At 55.1% G+C, this 14127-nt stretch overlaps 2 protein-coding genes across 2 annotated transcripts; both read right to left on the bottom strand.

Moving 5' to 3' along the window:
- Nucleotides 1-4491: 4491 nt before the first annotated feature.
- On the bottom strand, nt 4492-5338 carry LOC122697671 (serpin B6-like). Its single transcript, XM_043908663.1, has 2 exons — nt 5197-5338; nt 4492-5009 (listed from the first exon to the last, which is right to left on the bottom strand). Exons 1-2 carry the CDS (start codon nt 5329-5331, stop codon nt 4605-4607), a joined length of 540 nt encoding a protein of 179 aa, XP_043764598.1. The 5' UTR covers nt 5332-5338; the 3' UTR covers nt 4492-4604.
- Nucleotides 5339-6337: 999 nt separating this feature from the next.
- LOC122696846 (serpin B6-like) lies at nt 6338-13153 on the bottom strand. The gene is made up of 6 exons (XM_043906965.1): nt 12798-13153; nt 11246-11264; nt 10973-11091; nt 8124-8241; nt 6740-6882; nt 6338-6550 (listed from the first exon to the last, which is right to left on the bottom strand). Exons 1-6 carry the CDS (start codon nt 12960-12962, stop codon nt 6338-6340), a joined length of 777 nt encoding a protein of 258 aa, XP_043762900.1. The 5' UTR covers nt 12963-13153.
- Between the last annotated feature and the right edge of the window lie 974 nt (nt 13154-14127).

The following is a 14127-nucleotide window of genomic DNA, read 5'->3' on the forward strand; positions in this document are numbered from 1 at the left end:
GGGGGCCAATGTGTGCGCTGCAGGGACTTGGGGGCGAGGGGCGGGCGGCCCAGAGGCGGAAGGCAGAGCACTTCCCTCCCCCGCTGCGCTCTGTCCCCTCCTGATGAGGGGCTGGCGGGTGGGCGACCTAGGGCGGATGGACACTTAGAATGTGCTGAAACTGCTTGCTTTCTTTAGAAAGAAGGAAAATGTTCTGAGCACCCTCCCCAAGCAGGAGTAAGGAAAAGTGCGTATCTCGTGTCCCTTTTGGTTTTCGTCCGGAGGCCTGAGAAGCATTAATGGAGGGAAACCCTAGGTAAACCGCCAGGGGACCAGCAGGGGGCGCGCTCGCCCTGCAGCCCCCGCGGAGCCCCACGGGGGACGGGAGAGTCCCCTTCCCTCCCGCCAGGACTCGGCCCGGGCTCTGTTACGCAGCCCGCCCCGGCCGGGTCCCCTCTCTGAGAGCTGATCCTTCCCTTGCCGGGTGGGGACTTGCCTGTGGCCGCCACGGCAGAGAGCCTTAACTGCAATTCCCTGCTGACCCCGAATTGCATAAACCCAACTTCGCTGCAGAAACACCCGCGGTCTGTTTCCTTCAGGCTTGCATTTTGGAATGTAACCTCCGGCCCTTCGTGGGAAACCAGCACGTCTTCAAGGCCATCCCTCTCCCGGACCACTAGGGCTGGCCGAGAAGGCACCCTCCTAAACCTCCGAGGCCATGCCCTGCAGAGCAGGTCCACCCGCCAGGACGGCAGCAGCTGGGCGGTCCTGGCGCGACCCAGGCAGGACAGACCGGTGCAAATCGGCCTCGAAGCAGCTGAGCCCTGCTTGCCACAGTTTTTGTTTGTTCCGTTTTGACAGCTTCGTTGCCACAGGGTCCAATGAGGACTGTTCTGATCAAACCACTCGGTCTCTCTTGGCATTTGAGGAGGCAGTTCCTGGAGCTTCTCACGAAGATTGACCCAGCTCCCTTCTGTGACGCTGCGCAGTGGCGGGCCCGTCCCGGACAGCAGGCCCTGGCTCATCTTGCTCTTCATTTCTTGTGACGTGAGTCACCCAGGTGATTCCAGAGAAAGTGAGTGTCTCTAGATGAGAGAAGGAAAGAGAAAAAAGTAAGGGCGGGAAACTTCTATTCAGTTGTTGCACTATTTCTTAAAATTTTATGATCAGCAATGTTAAAAAATCTTGAGTAACAAGATTCCCTTAATTTAACTCAGATTTTAAGTGAGAGCATAACTGCAAAATAAATAACAACAGATGGTGATTGCAGCCATGAAATTAAAAGACGCTTACTCCTTGGAAGGAAAGTTATGACCAACCTAGATAGTATATTAAAAAGCAGAGACATTACTTTGCCAACAAAGGTCCACCTTGTCAAGGCTATGGTTTCTCCAGTGGTCATGTATGGATGTGAGAGTTGGACTGTGAAGAAAGCTGAGTGCCGAAGAATTGGTGCTTTTGAACTGTGGTGTTGGAGAAGATGCTTGAGAGTCCCTTGGACTGCAAGGACATCCAACCAGTCCATCCTAAAGGAGATCAGTCCTGGGTGTTCATCAGAAGGGCTGATGTTGAAGCTGAAACTCCAATACTTTGGCCACCTCATGCGAAGAGCTGACTCATTGGAAAAGACCCTGATGCTGGGAAAGATTGAGGGCAGGAGGAGAAGGGGAAGACAGAGGATGAGATTGTTGGATGGCATCATCAGCTCGATGGACATGGGTTTGGGTGGACTCCGGGAGTTGGTGATGGACAGGGAGGCCTGGCGTGCTGCAGTTCATGGGGTCGCAAAGAGTTGGGCACGACTGAGCGACTGAACTGAACTGAACTGAGACAACTGGATCCAGTAAAATGACTGAGACCCAGATTCTGAAGAACATCTTCCAGGTTTCAGGTGATTCAATCTTAGATGAAGCCCCTCTATGCCTCACAGACTTCACCTGTAGGGACCCGTCTTTCAGGTGCTGGGTTGACATGTACAGCTGCAAAGTACAAATTTCATCTGAGCCACTGGATTAAAGACCTAAAATAATAACAAATACTTACCAAGCTAGAAAAAGCAGCGTTACTTTGCTTCGCTCTTGTGAAAGTGGAAGTTACTCGGTCGTGTCTAACTCTTTGTGACTCCATGCATTGTAGCCAGCCAGGCTCCTCTGTCCATGGAATTCGCCAGGCCAGAATACTGGAGTGGGTAACCATTCCCTTCTCCAGGGGATCTTCCCAACCCAGGAATCAAATTGGGGTCTGCTGCATTGCAGGCAGATTCTTTACCAGCTAAGCTACCAGGGAACCCTTGCTCTTTTACTCTTGAGAAAATAATCATTTTCCGGTTTAGATATTCCTAATATTTTACAGTTGCTTCTGATTGTCACCATTCAGAAAGCAAGTGACACGCTCATCTCCATTCTGTCCTTAGGACACAACCTTCCTTCCAGTTCCTGTGGCTCCGGCCAGCACGCTCCCTCTCCCTCCTCCCTCTCCCTCCTCCCTCTCCGTCCTCCCTCTCCCCTCCCACTGACTCTGGGGCTTGTCAGGGCAGTGTTGGTCTGTGGTGAGGAGCAGCCCCTCACCCTCCTACCTCTCCGCTTCCTCCTCAATCAGCAGTGGAGAGTGCCGGCCCCTTGTGGACATTATGGTCCGGCTTCCACCTGCCTTTCTCCTCCTCACTCTTCCTGGCTAGGTGCGCTTTTTGTTTTTTAAGTGCTGATCAGCTCAGCTGATAAAGAATCCGCCTGCAATGTGGGAGACCTGGCTTCAATCCCTGGGTTGGCAAGATTCCCCTGGAGAAGGGAAAGGCTACCCACTCCAGCATTCTGGCCTGCAGGATTCTATACATGAACCATACAGTCCATGGGGTTGCAGAGCCGGACACGACTGAGTGACTTTCACTCTCACCCCGCCGTGGCCCCAGCTTCTGTCCTCAGCTGTGACTCTTTGACACACAGCCGCGGCTGGGCCGGTGAATCCCACATGTGGCTCCCAGCACCTACGTCCCATACCCTGCTCTCTTCCTGCTTGTCTCCTGGACACCTTCACCTAATGCTCCTCAGACAACATGAGTCCTCTTGGACAGGAGATGCGCGCTTGATCCCTGGGTCGGCAAGTTCCGCTGGTGCAGGAAATGAAAGTCCTGTGAGTGGATTTTCAGTCCATGGTGGACTACAGTCCATGGCCTCTCAAGGAGGCGGACACGACTGACGACTAAGCACAGCAATTCTGCACTAGAGCCCTGACGCTCCCCTTCCCCGCAGGCTCCTCTCAGTTAACACGTCACAACGAGCACAGGTACCTGAGCTAGACGAGTAAGTGGCACCTGCATCTCCAGCCCTTCCCTGGCCCCTTGCCCCCAGTCCACCTGGTCCTCACATCCTGTGATGCCCGCCGTCTCATCAGCTCTGGGCAGCACCCCGTCACTGCGGCGCTGCCCAGGCTCAGGCCCACCTGGCTGTGCCCTGGTCCCCAGAGCCGCATCCTCAGGGCCCCTGGGGCCTGTCCCGCGGCACCCAGTCCCTCCACAGGGCCGGGGCTGGAGTCAGAACGGACACGGGAGGGAGGGGGGGAGGAAACGGATGAAAGCAGGAATCATGTCACTCGTCCAGTCTGAAGCTCACAATGGTTCCCCATGCTGTGGTTCAGCACTCAGTCGTGTCCGACTCTTTGCGACCCCGAGGACTGCAGCACACCAGGCTTCCCTGTCCATCGTCATCTCCCGGAGCTTGCTCAAACTCATGTCCATGGAGTCAATGATGCCGTCCAACCATCTCATCCTCTGTCCTCGCCTTCTCCTCCGGCCTCCAGTCTTTCCCAGCATCAGGGTCTTTTCCAATGAGTCAGCTCTTCCCATCAGGTGACTAAGGTATGAGAGTTTCAGCTTCAGCATCAGTCCTTCCAGTGAACACTCAGGACTGATCTCCTTTGGGATGCACTGGTTGAAACCTTAGCTGCCTCTTTTTCTCCAGTACCAGCGGCAGGATGGAAGGTCACCCGGCACGCATCATGACGTGGTCTGAAGGCCTCCTTCTCCTGAACAGGAACTGTCTGCTCATCGCTGACCCCTGGGGGCAACTGGACATGCTCAGGGAGCGTGGACGGCAAGCACTAGAACAGGCCTCTGACCACAGACCCTCCAACGCAGACGCAGTGGTTCGGGGACGGACGTCTCCCGTCTCGGTCCACGGCCCTCCCCTCTTCTGCTGGTTTCTGGAGGGCTCAGGTTCGGGGGTCTCTGAGGCCTGCTCCTCCTCCCTGTGGCTGCTGTAGCCCCTGCTTCGCTCTCTTCTCAGGGGGAGGCCACTGTGCAGAGGAGACAGGGAAGGCCCGCTCATCCTTCCAGGCTCGGAGCAGACAGCGCTCTCCCCGAGGGCCTGGACGGGGCGGGCGGAGGGCGGGCCCAGAGAGCAGGCAGCCGTGCTTCCTGCCGGCATGACCACCGAGCGCCCGCCTCCGATGGTGGCTGCAGCTCCGAGAAGGCGCGGGACACGAGACCACACGGGCACACACACACACACACACACAGGCGGTCTCCATCAGCCCTTTATTTGTGGACCTTCACCAAGGTCACTGGGGTTTCAGCTCTTCCAGACATCGGGGAGAGCGGTGAGGAGCACCGGGGCGCCTCCAGCACCCCGTCACGGCGAGCAGAAACGGCTGCAGAACAGGATGGCCCCTGTCTTGCCGTGCTGGATGAAGAAGAGGAAGGGCCGGTCGGCATGGAACCGGTATACGACCCTCAGGCATTTCAGCATGATCCTGGCCTCTGTGGTGGCCGCGGCCTCCGTGCCCTCCTTGGTGACCTCCACAGAGGACTTGTGCACGACCTTGGACAGGTGCAAGCCTCGCCCGGATGACATCCCACTGAAGTTGGTGCAGGCCTCGTCGAAAGCGTCGGTCATGCCCAGTTTCCGGAGGACCCCCTCCATGTCGTAACTCTCCTCCAACGTGAACCGGGGCAGGAACACCTCCACCTCCTCCACCGCCAGCACATCCGGCTTCGTCCACGCGATGAATTTCTTGTAGGTCAGGGCCTTCTCCACCTGGAGGAGAAGGTAGAAGATCTCAGGGTCTGCAGCAGCGCTGCCCCAGGGACTGTCCGCTGTGACCCACACTCTGTGCCCTGCGGGCCCGGGGCGGCCTGCCAGCTGCACACGAGTTCCCGGAGCCCAGTGACCGGCAGGGATCCGGATGAGAGCCCGGGCCCCGGGGCCGAGGATGCCCGGTTACCGTGTTCAAGTCGGTGCTTTCACTGGGCAACAGGATGACCATGTTCAGCTCTTGGCCGATGTATGGAAGCACCAGGATCTGGGTGCTTATCTCTCCAATGTAGGTCATTTTAAAGGTGGACTTCGTGAGCATCATTGGCACATGTTTCTGCAAGTTCTATAAAGGAAATGGATAAACCTTAAGTGGAAACGAGATCCATGGACACGCTAGATGACTCATCAGAGCCGGCCACCTGGGCACACACACTCTGTCTTGTCTTCCAGACCCAGCCCAGCTCCGCGTCGTCAGCTATCTGCATGGCTCCAGCTCCCACCCCCGGGTTCCCAGCTCTCAGGCCTCAGGCTTCTCTTCTCCTGCTGACCCAGGAGGGCTCCGCACGGACATTCCCAGCAGGACCTCTCCCCGGCTCCTGCCTACCTGACATCTGCATCTGGACGCAAAGGAGCCTCGTGTCGGCTTCCACACTGGCGGCTCGGTTCCCCCCACACCTGCTCCATCTATACTTTCCCATCTCTGCTCATGGCGACACCACTCCTCCCCAGTCAACCCTGCAGTGTCCTGGGCCCCTGTCCCCCCACCCCACAGCTGACCCATGAACAAACCATGTTGGCTCTATGTTAAAGACATCAGGGCTTCCCTGGTGGCTTGGGGTAAATAATCCGCCTTCCAATGCAGGAGACACAGGCTCCACCCCTGGTCTGGGAAGACCCCACAGCCCTGGGGCTCTAAGCCCTCAGGCCACAGCTACTGAGCCTGGGCTGAGAGCCCGGGACCGCAGCTCCTGAGGTCACGGGCCTGGAGCCCGAGCTCGGCCCCAAGAGAAGAGCCAGCAGGAGGAGCCCCAGCACGGAGCCCAGAAGGCCTCCGCCACGGCAGCTGCAGGAGGGGCTGCGGCCAGGAGAGCCGGCACGGCCGAGAATAAACACATGCGATTAATGAACATACAATACAGTCTGACGTGTGCTTCCTACCCCGCCACGCTCAGCCCAGCCTGGGTCATCAGGAAAACTTCCAAGTAACCTCCCTGGTCCTGCACCCGGGCCCGAGGGGCTCTGGGAGATTAGCCACTGGGAGAGGCCCCGCGCTCTGCGAGAGCTCAGAGGAGGGACACAGGAACCAGGAACCCGGGCTGGGGAGACCGCTAGGAGGCTTCTGGACGGCCCTGCAGAGAAAGGCGTCTGTGCTGGTAGCTACTGACGGGATGGGGACGGACGTTAGGATCCAGCCCACGGAGCTTCATAGCCACGGTCTCGAGTTTGACCCGGATCTCGGGAGTTCTAGGAGGCCCAGAGACCTGGAAGCTGCCCTGGGGGATGTGTGATACAAGACGGAACACCCGCGGCATGGACCGCCACTGAGGATACAGCAGAGGAGGAGCAGGGAGAGAGGAAGCCAGGGTTTGCCCGGATCCACATCTCGGACACGACGGCCACAAGAGGCACAGGTTCCTTGAGGTCAGCCTGCTTGCACGCTCCATAAACCAAGGGGACCCCAGGGACCATTTCCAAGAACCTCCTTCGTTCTCTGAAACATTCTTGTTCACCTTGGTGATGTGGAATGGCCTTTCCACGGTGTGCTCTTTGTTAAACGGTTTAGCCCAGTTTCCTTTGAAGTAGATGGCATTCACGAGAACCAGACGAGTCATGGGGTCAACTGAATTTGCAGAGAGCAAGTCTCTAATTTTACCTGCAAAGCAGAATTAAAGAAGCAGTGAGCTAGCAGCGTTTCCTGGAGGAGGTGCTGGGCACAGTATTTACTGGCCCGTCCCCTGGAGGAGTCAGGCACTGACCAGAGGGCTCACTGTCCCCCAGACAACCATGGACAGCGAGTTGTCTGTTCACTCGCTAAGCTGTGTCCGACTCTCTGTGACCCCATGGACTGCAGCCCACCAGGCTCCTGCGTCCATCGGATTCCCCGGGGAAGTAAGTATACTGGAGCAGGTTGCCATTTCCTTCTCCAGGGATCTTTCTCACCCAGGGATCCAACCCGCCTCTCCTGCATTGGCAGGTGGATTGTTTACCATTGGACCCACCAGGGAAACCCATACAGGCAGCCTGGCCCCTAAAGCAAAATCAGCGACCAAAACCTTAAAATCTCTGCTCAGATAGATACCGTGAGTTGCATAAAACACATAAAATGAACAAAAAATAAGGGCAGGATAATTCACAGTGACAGAAAAAGGAATGTTCGGTCTACAATGTGAGGGGACTGTCCTGAAGGGGAGAGGTCGAAGCCAGCGTGGCGAGCACGAGAACGAAGAACCGCAGGTGGACCGGGGCTTGACCGAGTGTCCTGCAGTGATGATCAGCGACCCGCAGCACATGAGCTCCGCTGGACAGGCAGGGGGGTGGAGCCCGCGTCCAGAGTTTCCCTTCCGCCCTTTGTGAGAAGGCAGACTATATGAACATTACTGCACCGGCAAAAAATCAAAGTGTGTTTGCTCTGGAAGAGGTGCACCAAATACTGCTGCTGCTGCTAAGTCGCTTCAGTCTTGTCCGACTCTGTGCGACCCCGTAGACGGCAGACCACCAGGCTCCCCTGTCCCTGGGATTCTCCAGGCAAGAACACTGGAGTTGGTTGCCATTTCGTTCTCCAATGCATGCAAGTGAAAAGTGAAAGTGGTCGTTCAGTCGTGTCCGACTTTTATTGACCACATAAACTGCAGCACACGAGGCTCCTCCGTCCATGGGATTTTCCAGGCAAGAGTACTGGAGTGGGTGCAAGTGCCTTCTCCGAAATACTGATGAGGAGGGGGGAAAGCTAGAGAAATTGATTACTGATTATATTTCAGGAGTGGATTTTGAAAGTTTACAGTTCTTTACAGAAAAAAGCCATTCCTATTTGCATTTGATGGTCTTGGGAAAGAACTGGTGGATAATAAGACTGATTCAAATACTATGCAAACAGAAGTACTGACATGTCCTCACCTTCTGTCTTTTCAGCTACCCAGGTGTTTATGTGCTTCACGGACTCCTTCATAGCTCTGACAAAGTCCAGGTCTTCCATTTCTGCTTGGTAGAATATGCGGCAGGCATCTTTGAAATACTAGGAGAGACGGAGTGACAGAATCACATGGCTACAGAAACAGACCACGCCAACAGCTTACTTCTTCACGGCGCCAAACCTCAACACTGATCATTTGACGGTTTCTTGTGGAATGTACAAAGGATGTGAGGAATTAACCTTCAATCCGGTGTCTCAGTTTTCAGCTACATTGAATAAATGACAGTAAAATCACAGGCTTCCCAGGTGGCACAGTGGTAAAGAATCCGCCTGCCAATGTTGGAGACAAGGGATTGATCTCTCCGTGGGGATGAGCCCTGGAGAAGGAAATGGCAACCCGCTCCAGTATTCTTGCCTGGATAATCCCATGGACAGAGGAGCCTGGTGGGCTACAGTCCATGGGGTGCAAAGAGTCAGACACAACTTAGCCACTAAAGAGCAACACAACCACTGAGGAGAGGCCATGTGGCAACAGTGCCGGCAGCACAAGTTCCGGGCTTCACTCCCGGGTGACCCTGGCAAGGTTGCTGCGTCTCTCTGGCTTCCGTGCCCCCTGGAAGCAAGGACGCAGCAGTAGCTGCGTCTCAGAGGTGCTCTGAGGACCAGGAGAAGCTGGCTCTGTCCGATGTCACGTGGCTGAGCTCTCCGCACACCGTGGACCCTCTATCTCCTGGTCCAGGTGCCTCATTTCATAGAACGCTGACATCATTCAGGCTCTGCCAGCCTACTGCTCCACTTCTTCATCGGGGCTTTGGAGAAAGATGGCAGTCTCTCAGTCTAAGGCAATAGTCAGGAAGCAAAGTGGTCACCCACAAGTCGATACCTCATCAGACCCTTGGTGATTTCAAGAGCTTTTAAGCACATCTGAAAAGAAGTCCCTGCTTCTTAAATTACTGCTTAGTAAGTAATGACCAGTCAAAAAGCAAACTAAAGGAATATCTAATTATACACTGCGATTGGTATTGAATTATTGGAATCCTCGATCACTGTGAAATAACTGACAAATATTTCTCATCTTTTGATTTTACACTTCATATCAAAATAACGTTTTAGATATCAATGCTTTTCTTCAAATATCCACCAGAAAGAAAGGAAGTGAAGGAAAACTAGCCAATTCTTTGTGTTTACTGGAAGTTTTGCTTTTCTGCACATCTAAGGCTCATACAAAGATGACTCTAAACTAGCAAGTAGCTAAGACTGATAAAAACAAGTAAACCCGGTGGTAAGGAAAACGCACACCGTGCTGCAAAGCCTTACGGATGTTTGACCTCATGCTGACGACATGCACTTTACACCCCCTGTTTAGAAACTGTTAATTTAGAGCCTGAAACAAGTGTGAAAAATAAGGGAAAAAAAACCATATAACAGAATAGGATCATTATCCTAAACATAAAAAGAATTCATTAACGAAAAAAAAGACACAAATCCCCAAGGAAAACTATACAAAGGACATATCATAGGCAATTTTCAGAAAAGATATAAATGTTCGTTCGACGTGAAAAGCTGCTCAGTCTCATGAACAATCAGAATGTTAAAGGCTCAGCACCCACAGCGCTGAGCAGAGGGTGGACGTGCGCACCTGCTACCCTCCTGAGGACGACGGGAAGGGCTGCAGCCGTCGGGGCGGGAATGAGGCAGAATTCACTGAGATCTGAGAGCCTCCCTCTGTCCCTTCCTTCCAAAGTCCGTCTGGAGTAGCAGGCACGCACAGGACAGATCCACACACACACGGTTCCTGCTGGCTCGGCCCGGGCTGGGCCCCACCCCACGCCCACCCGGGGGGCTGGCGGCTGCATCTCAGTACAGCCACCCTGAGGACGCTGCCCACCACCGTGGGAAAGGGTGAGGCGGACACACGCTGTTGCTGAGGCTGAAGCTCCCACACTGTGGCCACCTGATGCCAAGAGCCGACTCATTGGAAAAGACCCTGATGCTGGGAAAGATGAAGGCAAAAGGAGAAGGGGAAGACAGAGGATGAGATGGTTGGGTGGCATCACCAACTCAATGGACATGAGTCTGAGCAAACTCTGGGACACAGTAGAGGACAGAGGAGCCTGGCCTGCTGCAGTCCACGGGGTCAGAAAGAGTCGGACACGGCTCAGCAACTGAATGGCAACAGACACACATGTCGTGAGATGCAAAGACTTTCTCTATGCACAGGGGACAAGCCCTTATACTGAGCGTGGGAGGCCAGGGAGTGGAAGAGAGTTTGGGAGGACTCTGGCTTTGTCTGCATTTTTATATAATAAGAACACACTCACAGATTACTTGAGCTGTGTATGAAAAAAATTTAAAAATCATGAAAGCACTGCAATTAGATTGAATTAGAGTAAAAAAGACAAAAACTTCAAAAAAAATTCCGCACATGAAAAGATAATCAAATTATTTACATGTGTGAAAAAAATTGAGCAAGTCTCACAATGCAGAGAAACTTCCATCATGTGAAAAACAACATCAGAAATATTCTATTTGATCACTTCTTTGTTTTGGCAAACTCATCTGCAACTGTGCTATGATCTGTGTTAGTTCTCTGACAATCATCTCATCGAAGCTTCACGAACATGTGAACAATTCTATCACATGTGAACAATGCCTTCTCTTAAGGGCAATGACTGAACAGTTCCAGGAAGCGAGAGGTCGTGAATGGAGTCCCACACCCCACCCACCATGTGGGTCTCAGCCCATAGGGCCTCAGCTGCACCACAAGGCCCAGCTCCTGCTTCCACATGACCTCAGTCTCTATCTGCTTTGGGAAAATGACAGTATGACTTACAGAGAGGAAATCATAAGTGTTCCCTCCAAAAAGCCTGGTGGCGGTTCTGAGCAAGTACTGTGTGCAGGTCCTATTAACTTCACAGAGAAGTTTCTGGAAACTCTTGTGGACATCTACACCTCTGCAACCTCTGGTTCTTAGAGAAAGGGTCTGAAATAAAAAACAGATAAAAACACACAAGTGCAATACGCATTGACTACAGGAAATAGACACCACCCTGAAGTCAGCCTAGGAACCGAACTGACACTCCCTGCAGCTTAAAGCAAGACTCACCCAGATAAAGGCACAAGGCCTCTGGGAGCCCCCCAGCCTGCCTCCCGTGGGGGTCAGACAGTGACGGCTGGCACAGAAGTGCCCCTCGGCGAGCCCAGTGCCCTGTGCTCGCGGTCTGCCTGCAGACAGGTCCGGCGGACAGGCCTCCTGTCTCTGCACAAACAGGCCACGGCTTTGGGTCTGGACTGGCGTCGGGACGGGCTCCAACCAGCGGGACACAGGAGAAGTGGCTCTTCTGGGCCTGGGCCTTCGTAAAGGCCTGGCAACTCCATGTTCGCTGTCTTGCCCCTTTGCCAGGGTGCAGAGATGCCCAGCCATCCTGCTGGGGCCTCGTGACAATGTGGGAGAGCGGTCACACAGAGGAGAGGTCCTCGCGGGACCGGGGCCACTCCTGGATCACAGGAGCCCAGCGGGCACCATGCGGCCAGGACGCAGAGTCTGAGGCCCAGTCCCGGTCATTCCTGGTCAAGGGCAGTTTGACGGGAGCCACAGAGAGAAGGTCCAGACAACCAAGGGCTGAGGCCCCGGGGCACCACTGCTGGAGGAGAGGAGCTCGGGCAGGAGCCCTGGAGAGACTCCCATCCAGGGCGGGAAGGCCGGCCCTCCCCCCAGAATCGGAACCTGCACAGGAGGTGCCCAGAGAGAGGGCGGCCCCTTCAGAGCCTGGGAAGCGGGAGGGGAGTCAGTGACGAGCACCAGAGGGGACTGCTCCCTTTTCAGGCAGAACTTAAAGGGAACACGTGCGTCTCCCAGGTGGCGCAGTGGTGAATGATCCACCTGCTGGTGCAGGAGACTCAAGACTCGCGGGTTCGATCCCTGGGCCGGGAAGATCCCCTGGAGGAGGACATGGCCCACGCCCGTGTTCTCTCTGGAGAATCCCATGGACAGAGGCACCTGGAGGGGTAGAGTCCACGGGTCACAAAGCGCTGGTCACGACTGAGCGTGAGCTCCCCCATATTTGCGTCCTAACACTTGCTGGGTGGAGAGTGCAAATGCTTCTCACTCCCAGGCTCTCCAGATGGCAGAGGACCCTGAAAGTGATGGCCTTAGGGCAGAGGTCAAACTCAAGGTCCAGGCTCAAGGAGGGGGATCAGGACTCTGTTAAACCTGGAGACCCTCTGGACCCCAGGCCCTGGGAGGGGTAAGGGCACCCCCATGAGGGAGGGCTGTGACCCCCACGGGGCAGAGGTCAGCGCCCCGCCGCCACTGTGGCCCAGGAGCTGACGTCCACACCCTGTGCAGCCCGCCTGGGGCTGGCTCTGGGCCTCTCGGCAGGACGGGCCTCGGCCAGCAGGGCCTTAGGCAGCGGGTCCGAGCAGAGGCTCGATGAACGCTTGCTCATTCAAGCCTGTCCTGCTGGAATCGGGTGCTGCGCAGTCAGGAGCCCCAGGCCACCAGCCAGAGAGACACTGGACGGCAGGCCCAGGAATGGGCAGATGGGGAGCGAGGCCTGTCTGTCAAGCAAGGCCTCTGGGTTTCGGATCGTGGACTCCGGCACACTGGCCAAAGAAACAGCGACTGCCGCCACTCAGAACCGGCTTCCCGAATGTACCTGGGACATCTGGGCTGCGGTGTTGCCCCTGGCCCCCATGAGGACCATGGTCAGGGCAGAGGAGATGCTTAGGGGTGCGATAAGCACATTTTTCAAGTTGTCCTCACCCAGCTTTTTCAGAAGGGTCAAGGCAAATGTGCCGTTTGCTTCTGACAGCGCATCCATGGTGTCGAGTCTGAAAGGATGGATTTTTAAAACCAGTATCACGTAAATTCAGGCCACAGGTCGACCGCATCTCATCTGCTCTTAAATGTTGTGAGCACTGACGCTCTGCTTCGACGAGCAAACAGGTCCACGCACAAAACTCGTTTTCCTCGGGGGGCTCAGACCCCCCTGTCGGGTTCTAACACGTAAACACGGCTGAGATCAGCGGTGATACAGAGAGGATGCTGGGCCTGGGAGGGTTGGGAAAGAGCTGTTGGCTTTTGCTCCCATTTCTAGATTGTTTTTGAGGCCTATAGGTATGAGGTTATAACAAGAATCACTCAAAATGATCAATCCAAACAGTTACACAAGTTGAATATTTTGTAAAGAGGGAGAAAGACCCCACTTAGCATAACCTGAAGCCTTGAGAGAAAAGACAAGTAAAGCCCATACAAAGAAGCATGAAAGCCTCAAACACAAACCCCCTGACGCCAGGTCTCCTCCTCTGGGACCTCCGCCTGTGCTGAAGCCCAAATCCAGGGCCCCGTGCCCAGGCCCTTGCTGATCAGGCCCAGGCCCTGTCACCCGGTTCGGGACAAGGGCCTTGGGACGCGCCCACATCCACCTGCAGGGACCGGCCTCGGAGGTCACACCCCCGCCACAGAGGGCATCTGGTCCAGAACAGGACACTGTGGGGAGGGGCGGGGGTGCGTGAGCGTTCAGGGCCCTTATCTGTGTGGCGGGAAGGGATGAGAGCTGAGAGACCCCAGGTCTTCACCAGAAAGCAGCATCCGTGATAGACACCGTCCTGGGAAAAGAGAGCAGGTGAGCCCGAGGAAAGGGCCCGAAGCCGCAGGGCGTGCAGGCTGGCAGCCCCCCTCCAGGCCCTGCATCAGCTCCCTGCATGAGGACGGGGAGGCACCAGGTAATCTGTGCTCCTGGTGGGGTGCAGGGCAGCTCACCCCACAACACTCCACTGTAGCACAGTGACAGCTCTGAATTAAGGAGACTTGAGAAACAGCTGTTGCAAAAAGCATCTCTGCCCTTCTTCTGTTCCCCCTGAAAGCTGAAAATAAATCTCCATGTGCAAATACCCTCCCTGTACCAGGAGGCAGAGAGACATCTTTACCGCCAAAGAAGGGAACACAAGGCTGTAAAGAAACCAGCAAACCCTGTTATTTCACGA

Source organism: Cervus elaphus, chromosome 7, assembly GCF_910594005.1.
Source record: "Cervus elaphus chromosome 7, mCerEla1.1, whole genome shotgun sequence".
NCBI classification, from domain to species: domain Eukaryota; kingdom Metazoa; phylum Chordata; class Mammalia; order Artiodactyla; family Cervidae; genus Cervus; species Cervus elaphus.